We start from the raw sequence: 24159 nt of genomic DNA, 5'->3' as shown, positions 1-24159 counted from the left end.
ATTTTTTTTGTATATTCTATAAAAAGAACAAGTATATAAGGTTTTAAATTATACAAAAATGAAGGCCGTATCTAAAAATATTTACTTTTATACGTTAATGAAAAAAAATCAAACTAGTATTAGGCATACAGACTCCATTTTTTTTTCTTTTCGGTTCGGTTTTCGTCGACCACGCCAGCGAGAGTAACGATGGGAGTGACAGCCGTCCAGCGATATCAAAGGAATACGCGTCAGGCCGTTCTTACTTTGTTCACGCACATCAAAGGGTTCAGTTTTTCCTTCCGTCAGTTCCATATTAACGCCGCGTTTTACACTGCCACAGCGCTTGTGGCTTTGTGTTTACGCTCGTGCGGCTGCGTGTCTCTGTTCCTGCCTGCTTGCGTGTGTGCCTCTTTCTGTTTACGTATGTCCTTGCCCTTTCCTGTTTGTCTCTTGCTGTCCACCTTGTGCTTGCCTGTCTGTTCATGTTTGTCTGTGTCTACTTCTGTCGTTCTGTCTATCCGTGTGTCAAGCAGTCTGTGTGCCTCCCTGTTTGTTCTTGTCAGAGTCTGCCAGTCTGCTTGTGTATCTACCTTCTGTTGCTATCTGTCTGTGTGTGTGTCTGTCTGACGTGATGTCGTAGGAAGGAGGAAATACAAATGAAGGAAGGCTGTTCCAGAGTTTTCCGGCGGATGTGAAGAATGAATGAAGATGCTGGTTAACTCTTGCATAAGGAATTTGGATAGAATAGGGATGAGCAAGAGTAGAAAGTCGTGTGCAGCGGGGTGTGTGAACAACGCTGACTGCCACCATGATGGTAACAACTGTGTGGTCGAAGGTACAGTTATGTAGTATGGGCAACTGGCACAGAATGGGCACAGAAACGAGGACAGGAAAGAAAGGGCTTGGTCGCAGGAGAAACCTGTGCACTTGATTGAATTCCAATATTCATTTCCCGTGTAAAGGTGACTCAAAGTCTCCCGTTGACATCTTTACGAAGTTGTAAAACGTTCCTGTAATCTGCTGTTGCACTAAACACAAACGGATGTCTTCACATTGAATGCAATGGATGACATCCTCTTTTACTGACTCATTACTCTGCTGTCTCAGTGACGCTTGCATCCAAAATCGGCGACTGGACATTGTTGAAGCGCAAACCATTACAAAATATCACAGCTGTAGCATTCGCCAGTACAACATCCTTACCGGGGAAAAACTGGTAACTCATCGGCACTCACAGCTTCCCCCATGTTACAACATGTCAACAAACAAATTGCTAATATGTTACTAAACACGTGTCATTAGAAAAGTATCTTTCTTCTTTTCATTTTTTAATATTACACACTCCTCCAATATCTCTCTCTTCCATCTTCCTTTCTAAACTCACTCTTACATTCACACTCTTTTGCACCAACATTCCCTCCTTCCTTTCACCCCCCAGACTCACCGAGTACCCTCAGGTAGGTGGTGAAGGTCTTGACGGGCTTGGTGCTAACTTGACACTCGTAGGTCCCCTGGTCTCGTGGCTGGGCTGACCGGATCCTCAGAGTCCACTGGTTGGTTCCGTTCTGGTGCAGCGCCTCGTAGCGAAGATCTGTCGTGTAGGTGTAGCGCCCCACCGTCAGGATCCTCAGGTCCCGCCCTCGGATCCATGACACCTGGAGGGAGATAAAGATACAAGTGTTAGAGAGGAAGAGGAGGGAAGAAGGATGAGGGGAACAATGTAGTAGTGGATGTTGATGGTGAGGAAGATGTTGCAAAGGTAGGAAAAGGTGTTAGGGAAGGGAGGAAGAAAATTGGGATATGAAAGGGAGTGGAAGAAAACGAGATTGCAAGGGGATGAGAAGGAAAAGAAAGTACTGTGAGAGTAATGATGAGGCAAAGAAGATGGGAGTGTGTGGGGATGAGGAGGAAAGGAAAGTAAGGTGAGAGTGATGATGATGGGGAGGCATAAATGTTGAAAGTGGAAGGGAAAAAAACTGGAGTGCGTAGTGATGGGAGGAAGGGAATGTTGAAAGGGATAGAAAGTAAGATGAAAATGCAAAGTGTCAGAAAGTAATGGAGGAGGTAAAGATAATGAGGCCAGTGGCAGGGATATTGAGCGAAATAGATGGTGAAGGCACTAGTGAATGTGATGGTGGTTGCAGTGGATGCTGCTGCTGATGATAATGGTAATGAATGGGCGGTGGTAGTGATACTTGTAAGTCCTATTGGTAGCGACGGAGACAGCCTTGGTGGTGGTAATGATGATGAGGTGCAAATAAATTATCTTCATTTTCTTGAGCTTTTCTTGAGTTGGCGATATTTTTGCCGCTCGCTGGTTCCAAAAGACGTACCGAACAGAGCGACGGGTGTGTTCGTGTGTGTGTGTGTGTGTGTGTGTGTGTGTGTGTGTCAGTGGTGGGCGCGGTACCAAAAGTTTGGGGTTGCGTTAACGCGGTACTGCGGTACCTCAGCATGCCCAGTGCGTTCTGCGGTACTCCGGTACTTTTCCCGCCCCCCCCTGGTGCGTTCCGCGGTACTGCGGTACTGCGGTACCTGGTTTCTAAGGCAGCACTTAAAAAGAGAAGAAAAAAAAAATAGCTCTGCGACACCAATTACTAAAAACACCTATATGTAAAAAAAAAAATAAAAAAAAATAAACGCCACATGAGATTAGGTGGAAACTATCCAGTAGGAAAGATGTGCCCGGAATAAGTAACATAATTATGTTGTAGATAACAATAATATATACAGGTATTTATTTAATAGATTATTTCCAAGGAGCAAGATTTTCACCGACCTGCCAGTAGTGAAGTGGAGCCCGGATTTAGAGTTAGAACGTTACACGTTCTAAGTCCGTCTACGTTAGCACGGTACACGTTAGTAACGTGTCTCTCTCCCCCTTCTTTCTCTGTTGTCAGTTATAGCGAGATAATCGGTGCGCACGCAACTAAAGTTGAATTGATTTAACGTACTATAGGAGTTATGAGGTGTAGATTAATTCTAGAGGCAAGTATGGTTCCACCTAGATAAGCATAGGTGAAAAAATCCTGGTTCCAACCTCCCTCCGATGAAAAATCACATCCTTTTAATTAACAATACGTACCTATCCCTTTCGGTGAAAGTGCCTCCCCTCTTTCCCACGGTGCCTGTGCGTATGTTCGACTGTCTGTCTGTCTGTCTGTCTGGTGGGTCAGATGCCCCCCCCCCCGGCCCTCTCAAGCAGTGGTATTGTTTATTTTTATTTACATATTTATTTATTCATTAATTATTATCATCACTATTTTTCTTTAAAGTGTTTGCCGGTACCGCGAAAAGTACCACAGGAAATTTGAACGCGGTACCGGTACTCCGGTACTTTCAGCAATCCTCTGCGGTACTGCGGTACCGGTTTGGTAGTGCAGTACCGCGGTACCGCATTACCGCAAAAAGTACCGCAAGTGCCCAGCACTGGTGTGTGTGTGTCTTGGAAGTATCCTCCCTAGAGATCGTAACTCAGAAGTGACAGAAATCAGGGTACGGCTCAAACCTATCACACACACCTGGAGGCGGGACATAACCCCTGACTGACACCTGGTACCCGTTCACTTCTGGGTGGGCAGGGTCCACGATTAATAAGGGAGACTGCCCATTTCCCTCCAATTCGCACGAGAATCGAGCCCGGGACCTCTCGGTTGTGAGGCATCCATTGTACCAAGGATTTTTTTTGTGTGTTAACATATTTCACACACCAACCAAGACAAGCATTGGAGATATTTTGTTTTGTTTTGCTTATTTTCCAAAAATAATAAAAAAACTGCCTCACCAATAAAATATCGGCAAGCGTAAAACATTGAACCTTTTTTCAGTAATTAAATGACAAATTGAAAAATACAAAAGAGGAATAATGGAAAATATGAGCGCGCTATAACGCTATAACACACAATAATGAAATTAAAATACGTGTTTATCAACGTGTATGACTCGCACCATATAATTGCACCTCATTAACACGCATGAAATCTCACTAGAATTAAATGAACGAGGTGCTCACAGCGACTCTCGAGGCCTCTCGCGAAATAATTGTTTGAAAGCACCGCTGTTTTTAAAACTGTTCGCTCAGTCACAGGTGTGAAGTTTTGCTGGAAAATCCTGTCCAATCGACCATGGAAGGAAGAAGCTGCAATAACTATGATTATGATCAATAATTAATCCTAATCACTTTAAAATATCAATGATAATGAAAAAAAAATAATTTGGAAAAAAATTTATAAGGATACTAATAACAAAAATTATAATAATAACAATAATAATAATAATAATAATAATAATAATAATAATAATAATAATAATGATAGTAATAGGAATAGTAATGATAATGATAATGATAATAATAAAAATAATAAAATAATAATTAATAATAATAATAATAATAATAATAATAATAATAATAATAATAATAATAATAATAATAATAATGGTAATAATAATAATAATAATAATAATAATAATAATAATAATAATAATAATAATAATAATAATAATAATAATAATAATATTAATAATAATAATAATAATAATAATAATAATAATAATAATAATAATAAGAAGAAGAAGAAGAAGAAGAAGGAAAAATAAGAAAAAGTAGAAGAAGAAAAAAAAAAAAAAGAGGAAAAAGAAGCCTTCCAGAGGGTGCCGGTCAAGCATAAAACATTGAACCTTTTTTCAGCAATTAAATGATAGATTGAAAAATACAAAAGAGGAATAATCGAAAATATGAGCGCGCTATAACGCTATAACACACAATAATGAAATTAAAATACGTGTTTATCAACGTTCTTTATATTACAGTCAGTAGGTGTAAAAGACATTTTGACTGCATACATAAGCTATTAGCTTACCGGGAAAAAACAACGAGTGTTGCTCAACGGCCAGGCGTCTGAATAACTCCCTGTCACCAGCGGAGTACCGCAAGCTTCAGTGCTGAGGCCCATCTCTTTATCATGTACATCAACGACTTAGAAAATGGACTATGGTCCTTTCTATGGAAATTTGCCGATGACATAAAATGAATGGAAAGGCCTTCACGACAGTCGATTGCAAAATCAAAAAAAGTCATGGACCGGATTATTCTGTGGTTAGAAGAATGAAAATGGTACATGTCCTTTAATCTCGACAGGTGTAAAGTTATGCACTTTGGGTTCAGAAATAGTGGTCATAGATTCAACGTGTGTGGGGAGCATGTGTAGGTCGTACATAAGGAGTCGGATCTCGGGTCATTATCATTGATGATTTGAAAGATGCAAAGCTCTCTGAGTCTACCTGTAGAAAAGCTAATGCCATACTTGGATTCATAGTAAGGAACTTCAAATGTAAAGTACCGGAAGTAATGCTGTCTGTGCATGTCTCGTTGGTAAGACCTCACCTGGAATACGCAGAACTCTCAGAAGGCTTATGGACCTGATGGAGTGCCTCCTATTGTCCTTAAAAACTGTGCGTCCGTGCTGACACCCTGCCTGGTCAAACTCTTTCGTCTCTGCCTCTCAACATCTACCTTTCTTTCCTGCTGGAAGTACGCCTTCATACAGCCTGTGCCTAAGAAGGGTGACCGCTCCAATCCTTCTAACTACCACCCTATAGCTTTACTTTCCTGTCTATCTAAAGCTTTTGAAAGAATCCTTAACCGGAAGATTCAAAAGCACCTTTCCACTTCTGACCTTCTATCTGATCGCCAGTATGGGTTCCGCAAGTGGCGTTCTACTGGCGATCTTTTTGCTCTCTTAACTGACTCTTGGTCATCCTCTCTCAGCCGTTTCGGTGAAATTTACTCAGTTGCGCTAGACATATCGAAAGCCTTCGATAGAGTCTGGCACAGGTCTTTGCTTTCTAAACTGCCCTCTTACGGTTATATCCTTCTCTCTGTTCCTTTATCTCCAGCTTCCTTTCCGGCCGTTCTATCTCCGCTGTGGTAGACGGTCTCTGTTCTTCCCCTAAACCTATCAACAGTGGTGTTCCACATGGCTCAGTCCCATCACCTACTCTCTTCCTGTTATTCATCAATGATCTTCTTTCCTTAACAAACTGTCATTTCCATCCATACGCTGACGACTGTATTATTCAACTTCTTTCAACAGAAGACGTTATCAACAGGAATTACAAGACTCCAGACTGGAGGCTGCAGAACGCTTAACCTCAGACCTTGCTATCATTTCCGATTGGGGTAAAAGGAACCTTGTGTCCTTCAATGCCTCAAAACCAAATTTCTCCACCTATCTACTTGACACAATCTTCCAAACATCTATCCCCTATTCTTCAATAACACTCAGCTGTCACCTAAAATATCCTCGGTCTATCCTAAGCTCAAAATCTCAACTGGAAACTTCACTCTTCTCTCACTAAATCAGCTTCCTCGAGGTTGGGCGTTCTGTATCATCTCCGCCAGTTCGTCTCCCCCGCACAATTGCTATCCATATATAGGGGCCTTGTCCGCCCTCGTATGGAGTATGCATCTCACGTGTGGGGGCTCCCTCACAGCTCTCTTGGACAGAGTGGACTTTAAGGCTCTTCATCTCATCAGCTCTCCTCCTCTTACTGATAGTCTTCTACCTCTTAAATTCCGCCGCCATGTTGCCTCTCTTTCTATCTTCTATCGATATTTTCACGCTGACTGCTCATCTGAACTTGCTAACTGCATGCCTCCCCCCCTCCCACTGCACTCGACTGTCCACTCTTGCTCATCCCTATACTGTCCAAACCCCTTATGCAAGAGTTAACCAGCATCTTCACTCTTTCATCCCTTACACTGGTAAACTCCGGAACAGCCTTCCTTTGTCTGTATTTCCTTCTGCCTATAACTTGACCTCTTTCAAGAAGAGTTTATCAAGACACCTCTCCACCCGAAAGCGATCTCTCTTTTGGCTACTTTATACTATCTTCTGTTGTGGGAGCGGCAAGTAGCGGGCTTTTTTTCTATACATTTTGTTGCCCTTGTGTCGACTTTTGTAAAAAAAAAAAAAAAAAGCACCTACCACATGGAAAAAAAATATAATGCATAAGAGATAAGTGATCAACTCCATGATCATCGCACTGATCGTTACTTTGTTACGTTAGGAGTAAACTGAACAGCTTGCACGTTCATAGATCATTCACGTATGTGTCCGCCCTACTGATTCAATCATTTAAACTGGTAGACTCCTTAAAAACCAATAGGTGTTCTGTCGCCTGTACTTCCATATTTTCATGTATCCTCCTCCTCCTCCTCCTGCTCCTTCTCCTTTCCTCCTCCTCCTTCTTCTTCTTCTCCCCCTCACCATTCTGTTCCCGATGGAGTGGACGCGACAGTGTAGCTCCGCCTGCCTCCCCACGTGTGCTGTCTGATTCACCAACATGGAAGAGTCGAAGTAAGGCTCGTCCGTGATGAGGGGGGGCGGGGGTATGAACCTTACCCCTCTCGCCAACGTCAACACGGCTGTGAGGGAGAGAAAGGGGAGCGTTAGCGGAGACCTGTGGAATGTGTGTGTGTGTGTGTGTGTGTGTGTAAGCCCGCGTCTACACGATTGGACTCTGTCCTTCATCAGGCATAGACGCATAGTCCGCGGACATGCATGCACACGTGTATTCCCGTCCACACGGCAGTGTCTAGCCAAGTCAAAGTCAGGCAGCCAAACAGTGCGGGTTCTTTTGGTATAGCCGTGTGAGGCAAAAGTAGCCTATGGGTAGCAGGAAGGACAGCAAGAAGTTAGCACGGTGTAGCACAGTCATTGTTGCTCTGTGTGTGAAAAAGGAAAGGACCAAAGTGAAAATGAAAATAAAAGTGTCCGTTTGTCTGGCAGCGGCGTACTAGCGGTCTGTGGCTGGTGAAACCGCTCACCTACCAGCACGGGCATCTTTGTTTGCCAACGAGCATCGGGCATTGTCCGATCGTGTGGAAAGGGCTCAGTTCACCAGTCCCCTTCTCGAACTAGCGAGCTGACGAGAGATGAATCTTTGGATATGGCTGAAACCTTACACACTCCCGGAAGGGTGAAAAACTTAAGACCATTCAATTCAAAGACGATTCAACCATCCTGTGACAAATCATTACATTCATCCACCACTCAGTCAGTAAATTCATCCACTCATGGCACATTTATTCATCTAGTTAACAATCAATCCACCCGTCAACCCATCTATATCAATCCATAATGCATCTACCCTACATCGAGTTATCCATATATCTACTACCTCACACATCCAACCACCCTCTCATCTTTGCGTCCACGGCTACCCCATCCATCTACTATTACTGCCAGTCACTCCGCCACAGCCTACAGGATGACACACCCAAGACCAAGCGCACAGCTAGAGGTGACAAAGTTTACAGTTCATATAAAATTGCTGGTCCAAGTAGCAGTAATAGTAGTAGTAGTAGTAGTAATAGTAGTAGTAGTAGCAATGGTAAAATGAGGAACAGGATGAGGATGACGAGGCGAATAACAAGGACAAGGAGAAGAAAACCGATAACAAAAGAAAATTAGAGTCAGTCATCGAGACGTGCGTTAGACCGCATGCAAGTGAGCCAGCATCCGAGGCACACGATATCAAAAATGACTTCCCATGAGATCGAATGAGGATGATAATTCGGAACAGAAGGAAAAGCGAGAAGAGGAAAATGAATGGGGAAGAGAGAGAGAGAGAGAGAGAGAGAGAGAGAGAGAGAGAGAGAGAGAGAGAGAGAGAGAGAGAGAGAGAGAGAGAGAGAGAGAGAGAGAGAGAGAGAGAGACACACACACACACACACACACACACACACACACACACACTAACAAAATCCTGCATGAAAAAAAACAAGAGGACAGAGACAACGATAAGGTTAAAGTGACCAAACGAAACGCTAAAAAAAAGAAAAGATGGAGGGACAGTGATGGAAAGAGGCGAAAATAGTCTAAGAGAACATATGAGCCGCGAGAAGAAATGAAAAGGATCCAATACCAATTCCTCCACCAATGCAACTTTACTGAAGCCTCACATTCTGGGAAGAAGACGAGAAAAGCTCAAATTAAGCTTTTTATTACCTTGATAAAAGGTGAAATCCATTTAAAAAGAACTCTTGCGTCAAAATAAGAGTTCTTACTATTATATCTTTCATTCTTTTCATCTTTATTAAATGTTTTAGGTTGGTATTCAAGAAAACTGAGCAAACGTAATGTGAGAGAAGAAATGTTATTACAATAAAGTTGAAAAGAAAGAATACATGAGAACAGTTCCGTATGAATCAACTAAGAGATAATACTGAAAAAAACAAGGAAATAAATGAAAAGGAAGAAAGAAAAGTAACTGAAACTTCAAGTGGCGAGGAACAAACCAGCTGAGGAGTGAGACAGAAACGGGGACAAAGAGAAGAGGGAAGAAAAACAAACCAAAGTAATTTCCACATTCACTTTTCATGTCCAAAAGTTTGCTCATTCTAAAGAAAGACATTAGCATTTTTTAAGGCATTTTCGCGCTCGTCACATTTTTTCGTCTACAAGGCACGAAGAATAAAAGGGGGTACCTCTCTGGACTGGTTGAGGAGTGGCTCTCCCGTCTCGCTGGTCACGGGTTCGATCCCCGGCGCCGACAAAATCTTTCCTTGTTTGGACTAATTTCTCGTGTGTTTCGTTACACGCTGTGGTCGTGTGGGAGTATAGTAAGGAGTAAATTCTGGCGTTTCACCCCGATTTGGTTTGGTCGCCCCTTTTACACTATACGCCTCATATGGCACAAGCAAAAAAAATAAACATGTTGAAGGGGAAAACAGGTAGGTTCTCTATACGCCCCGCTCACCTCTGAAAGCAAACTGGAAAACAAGTGCAAACTCAAGACAAGACGAAATGGAATGAAAAATAAACCATGAAAACACGCATTTAATTAGCTGATAAGGGTGCGAGTGTGTGTGTGTGTGTGTGTGTGTGTGTGTGTGTGTGTGTGTGTGTGAGAGAGAGAGAGAGAGAGAGAGAGAGAGAGAGAGCAAAGGATATTAGTATTACCAAGTCCATTACGTGGCTAAGCTCTTTCGATGGTGACGCGGCAACGGATCACATTACAAACCTTTGCCGAGCCTTTCAAGTGATTACTGAAGTGTTGTTGTTGTTGTTGTTGTTGTTGTTGTTATGACTGATGCATCGACGTGTTTCGAAGACTCATGTTAACTCTGCAGTGTAATCTGGTTTCGACAAAAATATAAGTTCAGTTTATTGTATATTCACCCTTCTCCCTCTGTTATATTTATTTCAGTTTTCATACTCCTTTTATACTTGGCCTTCATTTTTTCCTTCTCATTCCTTTTATTTTTCCCTTTTCTGTATTTCTATTTTCTCTTTCTTTCTCTTTCTTGTCTTCTTTCTTACTTTAGTCTAGCTTTTTTTCCTACACGTCCATCTTTCTTTCTTTCCTTTTCTTTTCCCCTTCTTTCTCTACATATTTATCTATCTTTTGCTTCCTATCTATTATTCATTCATTCGTACATTCATTCGCTTCTTACTTTCTTTTTACTTCCCTTCCTTCCTTCCTTTATCATTTCCTTCTTTCACTCCTTCCTATTTTCCTTCTTTAGATCCTTCCTTCCTTCTTTCTTTAGTTGTCGCGTTGTTGCGGTAAATGTTGGCATCCATTTACACGAAAAAAAGAGAGAGAGAGAGAGAGAGAGAGAGAGAGAGAGAGAGAGAGAGAGAGAGAGAGAGAATAACAGGCGAGTGGGGCGTAGGAAACCTATTTTCCCCCTTCAACATATTCATTTTTCTGCTTGTGACATTTTATCGTGTTAGCTAACTTTGTTTTTGAAATTGAAAAATAAGTATAAATAAAATAAGTATGAAAAAAAGTGTCAGGCAAGTTTAATTCCCTTTCAAAATTTTATGACAATCACTTTACTCCAGTTTTTGCCTCAAGTAATGGATACAAATTGTTAAAACATGGAACCTTTCTCTTTCCACTTCCGTCATTAACCTGGAACCTGCGGGGATCATGTTTCTTAAAGGCCCCTCTAAGCGAGAATAGTGAGAAAAAATCATCACTCACGCACACCTTTTCATTATATATATCAACGCATTTATGATCGGTTTATGCATCATCGATTTTTGGGGGTTTATATCATGGCACAAATTTGGCCCGTCGCTGCTACACGGTAAAGGTACAAATTTGGCCCGTCGCTGCTACACGGTAAAGCTACAAATTTGGCCCGTCGCTGCTACCAGGTTAACTGTGTCTTGTGTATTTCCTTGAGAAACGAAACGAAGACGATACTAACAAGAGTTGCATAAGGAGAGTGTCTCTAATTTACATCCATTAAGGACAATGAGTGGAGAAAGACGGAGGGACGAGGGTGGAAGGAAGGGAGGGAGGAAAGTATGACGGAAGGGTGGGAGAGTAAAGAAAGACGAGAGATGAAAGAGGCAGCTAAAGAAGATGCAGTGGAGGAAGCGAGAGTAAAACATAAAACTGGAAAACGCGATAAGTAAATAAGAGAAGCAGAGAAAAAGAAATAGTTTTGACAGGAAGGGAAGAAAAATAAACTCTTCAGAGAGATAAATGTTAACTATAGGAGGGGAAAACAGCTACAGGAAAGGATGGAGAGGGCAAAATTCTGACACACACACACACACACACACACACACACACACACACACACACACACACACACACACACACACACACACATACACGGGAGGCACAGGGTCGTAAAGTTTAGAGGAGTTTCGGAAGGGAGAGGCGAGGAAGTGAATATGTAAACAGCAGGAGTGTGACCTTGAAACAGCCGGTGTGTGTGTGTGTGTGTGTGTGTGTGTGAGAGAGAGAGAGAGAGAGAGAGAGAGAGAGAGAGAGAGAGAGAGAGAGAGAGAGAGAGAGAGAGAGAGAGAGAGAGAGAGAGAGAGAGAGAGAGAGAGAGAGAGAGAGAGAGAGAGAGAGAGAGAGAGAGAGAGAGAGAGAGAGAGAGAAACAAACACAAAAAACAGCAGTAATCAATGTTTTTGTAATGGAGCGAAGTAACAACAATGAACAACACTATAAAGCTTACAGTATAGAAGAACATGAATTAAAAGAAATATCAACCTCCTTTAGAGCAGGTTCAAAAGGAGAGAAGAAGAGCAACAGACTCGCTCTCTTGTCACGGGAAAGGAAGTGTTATATTCATTCACAACCATCTCAAGACGCAGACCTTTTCTGTATTGGTTCTTGGCGTTAATTAACTGCCGTTCAAACTATCCAAATTCCAGCATTTCCTCTCTTTCCCTATTTTTTTATACTTCATTTTCCGTTCTGGAATCATTTTAGTCTCCTTCCCTCTGCTCTAATCACGTTTTTCGATCCTACTTTGAATTTTATTGCTTGCCACCCCTCCACGCTTACATATTTCCCTCTTCTTTTTTTTTTTTACGTTTTTGCCTACAGCTCCAATAGACTTTCTTGGTGGGGCCTGATGGTTGCCCTCAGCTTGTTATGGCACACGCTAAGTGTTTACAGTGGCGCCATCTTGCTTGGCTCATGTTGCCCCCCGGAATTCATCTTGGACCCTCTTTTTTTTTAGAGAGAATCTAGAGTCCGGATTGACAGGTGGTCTTCAGGACAGCATGTGGGTAGGTTTAGGCCATTCGGCGGTGACTGAGGAATTCCAGCTTGTTGCGGGGGCGGGGCGCGAACTCGCGTCCTCCTGAACATGGCGCCCGCACTCAAACCACTCAGCCACCGCCCCCTCCTCTCTTACTTTTCCTACACTATATTTTGCTTTAAGACTTTTTTTTATCATGTATGCGTCTGTAATCCTTCTCCTTCATAAGAAGAAGAAAAGATAAATGGAAGTAGACAGGAAAAAATAGTAAAGAGAACGAACTAATCTAAAGACAGGAGAAAAAGAAAACCCAAGAAATACTTAGAAAAGCAGGGAAAAAAATGGAGAAAATAATTATTTAAGAAATGGAAAAGGCGAATAATAACAGAACAAACATAATATATGAAAAAAAAGGATCATTTAAAGAGTAAATAGAGGTAAACAAGGACGCAAAGAGGAAGTATGCGAGGAAGAGTTTGAGTGAATAGAAAGGACCAGGCAGAAGAAAGAGAGAGGAAAGAAAACAAGAACAAAAGCACAAGAAGAAATAATCCGGAAGTCCAAAGTTTCTCGAGTTGGTGAGACACTGATCAGCGCAGCGTGACGCAAGGGGCCTCGGGGGCTTATAACCCGCCGATCTTTGTGACGGGACAGGAAGCGACGGGAAGGAAAATGCAACCATCGCGTGGACCAGAAACTAAGAACTACATACGGAACAATGGGAAGAAAGTAAGAGAAAAATGGGAAACAAAACAAAAATGATCGAGACAACTATAAATTAAAGGTCATGGAATATAAACATTATGTGAAAATTTGTAAATCATTAAAGAAATGAGCCCTAGCTCCGCAAGACTCTCTACTTCTGCTCAGCCTATACCGTCCAAATTCCTAATGCGAGAGTTAACAATGACCTTCCTTATTTCATCCCTTTTCTTGACAATCACTGGAACAACATTCCTTTTCCTCTTCGTAAGACTTGAACTCTTTCAAGAAGAGAGTATCAATACAACAAATTTAATCCCATTTTGGTGTTCTCCTCCTACCCTTTTGCAGAAGCAGGGCACAGTGGATATTTTTATTTTCGTTTCGCCATAGAGCTGCCTCCTTTGATATATAAAGATATCGGTTTTAATAAAGAAAATATGAAACAGCATACAATTAACAGATAGAAAAGACTTCAAAAAATAAACACGCATTTCATCATAATTAGAAACACAAACCATTCACAATCAGAAACCTTTGAAAATAAACAAAACAAAAATGGCACAAATATTATTACACGACTGATTTAATTTCATTTAATGCGGAGGAGGAAAATTAATCACGGAACAAGTTTTGACGGAGCATTTACGGCTCGTGGGATTAAAACGGCTCGGGGAGGATTTAGTGTTGTGCTAAGGAAGAACTTTGTTGCCTGTAATTGCTTCGCGTGTAAAAGCTATTCCCATTACCTTCATATGCGGCGTCACGATGAAAGTAGAAATAGATGAGTGAGTCTATTAGAGCAGCTCGAAGTCAGGTGTGTTGGGCTGTGCTGTGCTGTTATGCTGTGTTACGCTGCATTGTGTTTTGATGCACTTTGTTGTGGTGTCACATGCTGTGTTCTGCTGTACTGGGTTGTGGTACCTTATGCGGAGTTTTATTCTGCCGTGCTGTATTGTGGTGCGCTATATTGTTTTATGATGTGTTCTGCTCTGCTGTGTTGTGTGGTGTTGCAGCGATTAAGTTTCCCCTCATTTTACTATTATATCAATTTTTTTCTTCAAATCATTTGGCAACATCTTTTTTTCCTCTCTCTCTCTCTCTCTCTCTCTCTCTCTCTCTCTCTCTCTCTCTCTCTCTCTCTCTCTCTCTCTCTCTCTCTCTCTCTCTCTCTCTCTCTCTCTCTCTCTCTCTCTCTCTCTCTCTCTCTTCCACGCACCCCCATTAAGCCTTCAAGGTCAGGGTGTAGGATAGGTCTCACGAGGAACCTAAGAGAGATCAAAGGTAGGCTAACGGACCTCCATCTGCAGACTGATCTCACCTGGAAATTCGAAAGCACCTCAGGAACCCTCTCAGGGCGACAACATGGAGGGCGATTTCCGGGTGAGAGAAGAGTTAATGCCGCGAGGAAAGATCAACGGAGGAGTGAGAGAATGGAATGGCCGATGAACACAGATAGAGGTGGGGGAAAAGACTGAGAAAGAGAACCAGGAAGAGGAAAAGAGAGGGAAATGTATTAAGTATTGGAAAGAAGCAAAAGAAGGACTTGACTGAAGAGGATGTGAAGGAGGAAAAGCAGGAAGCGGAAAAAAGATAATCGGAAATTCTGAAATATATATACATAGAAAGAAAGTTAAGGCATCTAAACAAAAACTTAAAAAGAGAGAGAGAGAGAGAGAGAGAGAGAGAGAGAATGTAACACACACACACACACACACACACACACACACACACACACACACACACACACACACACACACACACACACTTGTACATATCTAGAAGCGTGAGCACCGTCAGGCTCCCACCACTACCACCACCCACATCGCATTCTCTCCCATAAACAATAAGCCACGAGATGTAGGAATCCGGGCTCAGTGTGTCCCTAATGCGAAAACATTATCCTGAAGACAAAGCTTATATGAATACAGCCGTGTAACTCCTCTTACTCCTGCTCTTAGTGCTCTTTATCTTCCTGTTTCTACTTTGTCTGGCACAAGTCTTTGCTTTCTAAACTGCCCTCTTTCGGTTTCTATCCTTCTCTCTGTTCCTTTATCTCCAGCTTCCTTTCCGGCCGTTCTATCTCCGCTGTGGTAGACGGTCACTGTTCTTCTCCTAAACCTATTAACAGTGGTGTTCCACAGGGCTCTGTCCTATCACCCACTCTCTTCCTGTTATTCATCAATGATCTTCTTTCCATAACAAACTGTCCTATCCACTCATACGCAGACGACTCTACTCTGCATTATTCAACTTCTTTCAACAGAAGACCCTCTCAACAGGAGTTACAAGACTCCAGACTGGAGGCTGCAGAACGCTTAACCTCAGACCTTGCTATCATTTCCGATTGGGGTAAAAGGACACTTATGTCCTTCAATGCCTCAGAACCCCAATTTCTCCACCTATCTACTCGACACACTCTTCCTAACACCTATCCCCTATTCTTCGACAACACTCAGCTGTCACCATCTTCAACACTAAACATCCTCGGTCTATCCTTAACTCAAAATCTAAACTGAAAACTTTACATCTCCTCTCTCACTAAATCAGCTTCCTCGAGGTTGGGCGTTCTGTATCGTCTCCGCCAGTTCTTCTCTCCCGCACAGTTGCTATCCATATACAGGGGCCTTGTTCGCCATCGTATGGAGTGTGCATCTCACGTGTTGAGGGGCTCCACTCACACAGCTCTCTTGGACAGAGTGGAGTCTAAGGCTCTTCGTCTCATCAGCTCTCCTCCTCTTACTGATAGTCTTCTACCGCTTAAATTCCGCCGCCATGTTGCATCTCTTTCTATCTTCTATTGATATTTTCACGCTGACTGCTCTTCTGAACTTGTAGACTGCATGCCTCTCTCCCGCGGCCTCGCCGCACACGACTTTCTACTCAAGTTCATCGCTTTACTGTCCAAATCCCTTACGCACGAGTTAACCAGCATCTTCACTCTTTCATCCCTCACGCAGGTAAACTCTGGAACAATCTTCCTTCATCTGTATTTCCTCCTGCCTACGACTTGAACTTTTTGAAGAAGAGAGTATCAGGACACCTCTCCTCCCGAAATTGACCTATCTTTCGGCCACTTCTCTGACCGCTTTTTCAAGGAGCAGTAAGTAGCGGGCTTTTTTTCATTATTGTTTCCTTCTATTTTGCCCATGAGTTGTTTCCTCTGCTGTAAAAAAATGAAGACAGCTTACCGACGTTACAGACAGCACCTAACACACACACACACACACACACACACACACACACACACACACACACACACAAACATACAACCACACATGCACACATAATCAAATTTTCCAACCGTATCAATGCTTAATTCGTGAACAAGAACTGGCAAATAAAAAAAAAACACGATGGATATATTGACAATTTATTTTACCTCCAAACTATATCATGGGAAGGAAAAAAATATAGGAACACATAACAAATTAATAAAAAATATCTGATAAAATATTAAAACAAATAATTTCCCCCCAAAATTCAAAACTTTTTGCGCAAATTCAATGAGCAAAAAATTCATCATTCTCTGTTCTAAAGTTGGTCAACATAATCATCCCGAGGCATTGCACGCTACATGTCCTTACAATAAACATTTGCCTTTCTCTTTTCCCGAGCTACGTTATTATCGGGAAGCAGCATTGGTGAATTCTACGGACCCACGCTGCCAGGTTATGTTTCCTATTCGTGTTGCAGTATATTAATGATGGATGGTGAATCTTGTTATTGTTGTTGTTGTTGTTGTTGTGGTGGTGGTGGTGGTGGTGGTTTTTAAATGGAGTAAAGGGTGGGAAGGAGTTAGGTAAGGACATGAGAAGGGAAGTAGTTAAAGGTAGCGAGAGAGAGAGAGAGAAGGGAAATAGATAAGGAATGAGAGCTAGAGAAAGAGGAAAATAATACACGTGAGTAAAGAACAAACACAAAAGCATTAAAAACACCCCTTTCATCCATTATCAAGAGGCAGAAGACAACAACAAAAAGTAGCAGCGAAGTTACTAAATCTTCACCAAAACCTTAGACAGCTGGGTCCACAACTCGCCTCGCCTCGCCTCGCCTCGCCTCGCCTCGCCTTGCCCTGCCCTGCCCTGCCATGCCCTGCCCTGCCCTGCCCTGCCCTGCCCTGCCCTGCCTTGCCTTGCCTTGCCTTGCCTTGCCTTGCCTTGCCTTGCCTTGCCTTGCCTTGCCTTGCCTTGCCTTGCCTTGCCCTTCCTTGCCTTGCCTTGCCTTGCCTTGCCTTGCCTTGCCCTTCCTTGCCCTGCCTTGCCCTGCCCTGCCTTGCCTTGCCTTGCCCTTCCTTGCCTTGCCTTGCCTCGCCTTGCCTTGCCACACACCCAGCTGCCGTAACGCAAAAAAATATGTGTCAGGAAAGAAAAACAGCTCTTAAAATTATAGGCGCACTCGGGGCCGGTATGTTACACGGTCGCACCATGAAAAATCACTAAATTACGACTCGGGCTGTGCAGCGCTTGGTGAGACCGGGATGAGGAAGGCGAATGTAGTAGAGAAAGGCTGCCTAAGGATCCCAGTGAGAGACTATAGGTAACATAGCAAAGGTGACGTGATCTTGCAAGCGTGCTGGATGTGGTGAGGATGCTGTTACCATCCATTGAGCAAGAGTTGTGGTGCTGATTCTGGTGAGGCGATCGTGTAGTGTGGAGTATTGTGGCGGGAAGAGCTGTCCTGAAATCATTACTTTACGAGTGGAAACATGATTAATGTGTGCTGCGTATGACATCACGGGACGGAGAGCTATGCAGCGGAGGCATACAAACGAATACGGAACGGGAAAAAAATAGTTCAGTCAAAACAGAGCATACAAAGACTGAAATAAAAAAGAGAAAACATGAGTGCGCTGCTAGAGAAAACAGTTTTTGTCTGCCACGTGAAATCATAGAATATTTAATTGTGATCAGAGCCCTGCAGATGCGACGGCGCGAGGGGAGCTGATTTGCACCGCACCTCGCCTCATCTCACCACGCGTCACCTCATCTCACCACGCGTCACCTCATCTCACCACGCGTCACCTCATCTCACCACGCGTCACCTCATCTCACCACGCGTCACCTCCTCTCACCACGCGTCACCTCCTCTCACCACGTGTCACCTCATCTCACCACGCGTCACCTCTTCGCACCACGCGTCACCTCATCTCACCACGCGTCACCTCATCTCACCACGCGTCACCTCATCTCACCACGCGTCACCTCTTCTCACCACGCGTCACCTCATCTCACCACGCGTCACCTCATCTCACCACGCGTCACCTCATCTCACCACGCGTCACCTCATCTCACCACGCGTCACCTCATCTCACCACGCGTCGCCTCATCTCACCACGCGTCACCTCATCTCACCACGCGTCACCTCTTCTCACCACACGTCACCTCCTCTCACCACGCGTCACCTCTTCTCACCACGCGTCACCTCATCTCACCACGCGTCACCTCATCTCACCACGCGTCACCTCATCTCACCACGCGTCACCTCATCTCACCACGCGTCACCTCATCTCACCACGCGTCACCTCATCTCACCACGCGTCACCTCATCTCACCACGCGTCACCTCATCTCACCACGCGTCACCTCATCTCACCAAGCGTCACCTCATCTCACCAAGCGTCGCCTCATCTCATCACGCGTCACCTCATCTCACCACGCGTCGCCTCATCTCACCACGCGTCACCTCATCTCACCAAGCGTCGCCTCATCTCATCACGCGTCAGCTCATCTCACCACGCGTCACCTCATCTCACCACGCGTCGCCACATCTCACCACTCGTCACCTCATCTCACCACGCGTCACCTCATCTCACCACGCGTCACATCTTCTCACCACGCGTCACCTCATCTCACCACGCGTCACCTCATCTAAACAAGCGTCTCCTAAGCTCATCACGCGTCACCTCATCTCACCACGCGTCACCTCATCTCACCACGCGTCACCTCATCTCACCACGCGTCACCTCATCTCATCACGCGTCGCCTCATCTCACCACGCGTCGCCTCATCTCACCACGCGTCAGCTCATCTCACCACGCGTCACCTCATCTCACCACGCGTCACCTCATCTCACCACGCGTCACCTCATCTCACCACGCGTCACCTCATCTCACCACGCGTCACCTCATCTCACCACGCGTCACCTCATCACACCACGCGTCACATCAACCCACGCGTCGCCTCATCTCACCACGCGTCTCCTCATCTCACCACGCGTCACCTCATCTCACCACGCGTCACTTCTCACCACGCGTCACCTCATCTCACCACGCGTCACCTCATCTCACCACGCGTCACCTCATCTCACCACGCGTCACCTCATCTCACCACGCGTCACCTCATCTCACCACGCGTCACCTCATCTCACCACGCGTCACCCTATCTCACCAAGCGTCACCTCATCTCACCACGCGTCACCTCATCTCACCTTGCCTCACCTCGCCCTCCATATTGTAAATATTACCACCACAGAAGCCTACCAAAAACATAATGATTATAAAATATGAGACAACAAAAGAAGCATCAAGCTGATTGGAGACCGAGATGTTTCGAACACGAAGTAAAAAAAAAAAATAGAAGGTATTTGATGCAAAGCAGAAATAATGATTACGTGAGATAATGATATTGGATGAGTGTTAATATACATTTATTATTATAGTAATTTTCCTTCATATATTTTTTTAAATAGATGCTAAATACAAAAAAAAAAAAAAAAAAACGGTAAAGATTCGTATCAGGTCCGTGCCAGTATCTCATAATCTACTTTACGAAACATCACTGTCTCTTCATATATCTTTTCTACAAACCTTCAACAGTCATGGAAACGCTTTGAAAATCCAATTCAAGGACTTTTTTTTTTACTCTTGAAAAGAGGGGATGTTTACGAAAGCTCGTCGCCTCCTCTGGTGCTGGCCGCGGCGACGCTACAGCCGCCGCAGCCGTAAAATAGCTCGCAGAGGGCTTAGGGTCGGGGAGCATATTTAAACTACTCCAACCGAACTTTACGACCTACTAACGGGGGGGCTGCGCCCCCTCAGCCCCCCCTTCTAACCAGAGGGGGCTACGCCCCCCCTGGACCCCCCTCACATGTATATGTGATTTATTTCAGCGAGGAGGTATTTTTCGCAACACCGGCTGCAGCGTCGCCGCGGCCAGCGCCAGAGGAGGCGACGCGCTTTCGTAAACATTATCCCATATTTTCAAGAGTAAAAAAAAGTCCTTGAATTGGATTTTCAGAGCGTTTCCATGACTGTTGAAGGTTTGTAGAAAAGATATATGGAGAGATACTGATGTTTCATAAGGTAGGTAATGAGATACTGGCACGGACCTAAAACGAATCTTAATCAAAAAAACATATCCAATAGGATACACACACACAACCCTATCTCTCTACACACAGACCCCCACGCACACACACGCAAGGACGCAGTCACGCACGCACGTACCAATGTCGGTACGCACGCAAAACGCACGCACGCACGCACTCGCGCGCGTACACACACACACACACACACACACACACACACACACACACACACACACACACACACACACACACACACACACGCAACCCATGTCTTTCTTTCCTTCTGCATCACAACAATGAGATTAAAGTAATAAATTTGAACGTCTACTGATGCAGCAAAAGTCATGTGTTCTAAGATTCGAGATTTGCATAATGTTTCCACGTTTTCTTTTATCTCTTCACACGTGACTTGCCGCTTCGAATCAACGTTCACCTGAGAAATACAGAGACAAACACGGCAGGGCGGAATAACACGCGACGGACAGATTTCATTACGAGGAAGAAGGAAGGAGGAGGAGGAGGAGGACGAGGAGGAGGAGGAGGAGGAGGAAACATGGAAGTACAGATGAACAGACAGCAAAGTCTATTGACTCATATCAGGTCTGACTCATATCAAGTCTGCCTGCTTTCACTGATTTAATCAATCAGTCAGCCACAACTGCACCCGACTTTCTACTCTAGCTCATCGCTATACTGTCCAAACCCCTTCCGTAAGAGTTAACCAGCATCTTCACTCTTTCATCCCTCACACTGGTAAACTCCGGAACAGTCATCCTTCGTCTGTATTTCCTCCTGCCTATGACTTGACCTCTTTCAAGAGGAGTGTATCAAGACACCTCTCCGCCCGAAATTGACCTCTCTTTTGGCTACTCTTTACTTAGTCTTTTATTGAAACAGTGGTTAGCGGGCTTTTTTCTACACTTTCTTTTTGTTGCTCTTGAGCTGCTTCCTTTGTTGTAAAGAAAAAAAGTACTGTTTGTACTCATGGATACATTCAGTTCACCCGCGACGCAGTAAACTGACGATCAATGCGATTCTTAAAGGAGTTGATTGTCTCCGCACTAATTACTTATGCAGGAAGGCTGTTTCAGTGGCGAATAATTCTGTTCGAAAAATAACCTGCCGGTATCTGTACCGGATCGCTTCAATTGAAATGCTTTACTGTTGTTTCTTGCTCTCGGGTAAGTTTGTAGCGAGAAGAGCTTGGAGTGATCGACATTGCTGAGCTTGTTCAGATACTTAAAGACTTGTATCAGGTCTCCCCGCAATGGACTCTTTTTCAACTTGAGGAGGTTGAATCGTTTGAGTCGTTCTTCGCCAGGTTGCGTCCCCTATGATGGTATAATTTTCGTAGCGCGTCGCTGTACTCTCTCGAGTAATTCAATGTCTTTCTTGCAATTAATGGACCAGAACTGTGCGGCGTATTCCAGGTGGGGCCTTACAAGCGAATTATACGAGGATAACACAACTCCAGGCGTCTGTTATTCGAAGTTCCTCGCTATGAACCCGAGCAAAGTATCGGTTTTCTTGCAGGCGGACTTGCAGTGTTTTGTGTGTTTAAAGTCACTGCTGATAGTGACTCCGAGGTCTGTTTCATCCTGTACAACCTGTAGTTGTTCCCCACCCATGTAGTATGTGTAGTTACTATTTCTGAGCCCGATGTGCATTACTTTGTATTTATTACATAGTATTAAAGAGCATTTGCCACTTTTTTGGCCACTGACTGATCTGGTCCAGGTCTCTCTGGATAATTTTGCAGTCTGCAGTCGTGAGGGCCTTCCCTCCCACCTTTGTGTCATCGGCAAATTTAGAAAAGGTTGACTTTAATACTAGTTCTAGGTCGTTGATATATATAATAAAGAGTATTGGGCCCAGCACTAACCCATGTGGCCCTCCACTCGTGACCGGGAGTTACTCGGAGGCCTGTCCGTTTGAGTACAACTCTCTGCTTTCTTCCAGTGAGTTAATCTTTTATCCACGCTGTCAGATTGTCTCCTTGTCCCGCCGACTAGAGTTTCTTGAAGGGTCTTTCGTGTAGTACCTTGTGAAAGGCTTTTTGAAACTAAAGATATATAACATTACTGGGGATGTGACTATCCTAGGAGGAGGAGGAGGAGGAAGAGGAGGAGGAGGAGGAGGAGGAGGAGGAGGAGGAGGAGGAAGACAAGATAAGCTGAATAAAAACAAGAACAGCACAGGAGTCAGTTCAAGGGCATAAAAAAAGGAAACAATAATGGAAAAAAAAGCCCGCTAAAAAAAAAAAGCCCGAACGATACCAAAACCAATACAGGATCATCAAGGAAAGGAGAAAAGCACGAAAGGGGACGTAAGAGAAGAAGGAAAAAGCAGCGCGAAGTAGGAGTAAAAAGGAAGAAAAAAGAAAGAGGAAGGAGATGCCATTCTCGTTCACCAAATGTTAACTTTGTACGCATCTGCTGCGCCTCGAAGGAAAAGCTGCAGAAAACGACGAAACGCCAGATGTTTCGCGGGAGGTAGACGGATGCCTTTGAAATAGTTGAGAAGAAGTGAAAGATTGAGCTAGAAAAACCCAAAAGCCGTGACTGAGAGAGAGGAGTTCTGGGAGACAAGAAAGTTTAGGGAGACTGAGGAGGAAATGCTTTTGAAAGAAAGGAGATAAGATGAAATATATGACACAGGGAGAAAGCGACCTTGGAAAATGTGATGTAGGGGAAAAGAGTGGAGAGGAAAGTTGAAGGTGATTGAGGAAGAAGAAAGTGGGGAAAGAACTGCTCTTAATAAGAGAGATAAAGAATGATTCAGGAAGAACGACAGATGATAGCAGATGTGTAGCTACATTTTTTTTAGAGGGGAGAATTATTCTTGAACATATTTTCTCCTTTTCTACATCTATAGAAGAATATTCTTTTAGCCTAAACTGAGACCTCCGTTCTTTAAATAAGTGAAAAGGAAAAGACTGTTCATTCTCTATATAAAGTATACACACAAGCGCACGCACCTACATGATATTTACACAAATATATAAGACACTTATCATGACTATGTCTGTAATTTTTAGGCATAAAAAGACATGAAATTAAATGGCTTTCCCTCACCATGAGCAACACTCAATATGATAAAACACATACACGAATACGTTATCCTCCCCTTCCTCAATCGTAACAAAAACTCGCTCCGTCGTCCTCCCCCTTCCTACCCTCTCCCATTAGTATATAAAAAAAACTACTGCATGAAAACATTTTTGTGCTTACTTTTTATACCATTCCGCACCATTAAGGCGCCGCGTGTAGAAAAGATGAAAGTGAAACACGCGCTCTCTCACGCCTGCACGCAACACACACACACACACACACACACACACACACACACACACACACACACACACACACACACACACACACACACACACACACACACACACACTTTCCATTAAATTACTAACAAACTGACATATAAGATAATCTCATTTACCAGGATCACTACTACTAAAATCTTTTTACTATACCCTAATGAAAGAGAATGGTGGCAAAAAAATAATCGCTCGCAAAATTAGAAATCCTGGTAACTAGGTGGACCAGACTGGGTGAAAAAAAACAAAAACACTGACATTGCTTAAGCTCAGGAAACAGATTAGGGTAAAAATAGCTTTGATCATGTTTATCTTTC

The 24159-nt window shown here is 43.7% G+C and overlaps 1 protein-coding gene across 1 annotated transcript in view; it reads right to left on the bottom strand.

Annotated features, from left to right (window-relative positions):
* LOC126980209 (zwei Ig domain protein zig-8-like) overlaps nt 1-24159 on the bottom strand; it is a 55022-nt gene that overhangs the window by 4910 nt on the left and 25953 nt on the right. Inside the window, exons 2-3 of the mRNA XM_050829844.1 lie at nt 7251-7408; nt 1427-1637 (exon numbers count right to left, since the gene is read on the bottom strand). Of these exons, the coding sequence (XP_050685801.1) occupies nt 1427-1637; nt 7251-7408 (369 nt within the window). The remainder of the gene's footprint in view (nt 1-1426; nt 1638-7250; nt 7409-24159) is intronic.

The sequence above is a fragment of the Eriocheir sinensis genome, chromosome 43 (genome assembly GCF_024679095.1).
Source record: "Eriocheir sinensis breed Jianghai 21 chromosome 43, ASM2467909v1, whole genome shotgun sequence".
NCBI classification, from domain to species: Eukaryota; Metazoa; Arthropoda; class Malacostraca; order Decapoda; family Varunidae; genus Eriocheir; species Eriocheir sinensis.
Note: the sequence above shows the minus strand (reverse complement) of the source record. Positions and strands in the feature narration are given on the sequence as shown.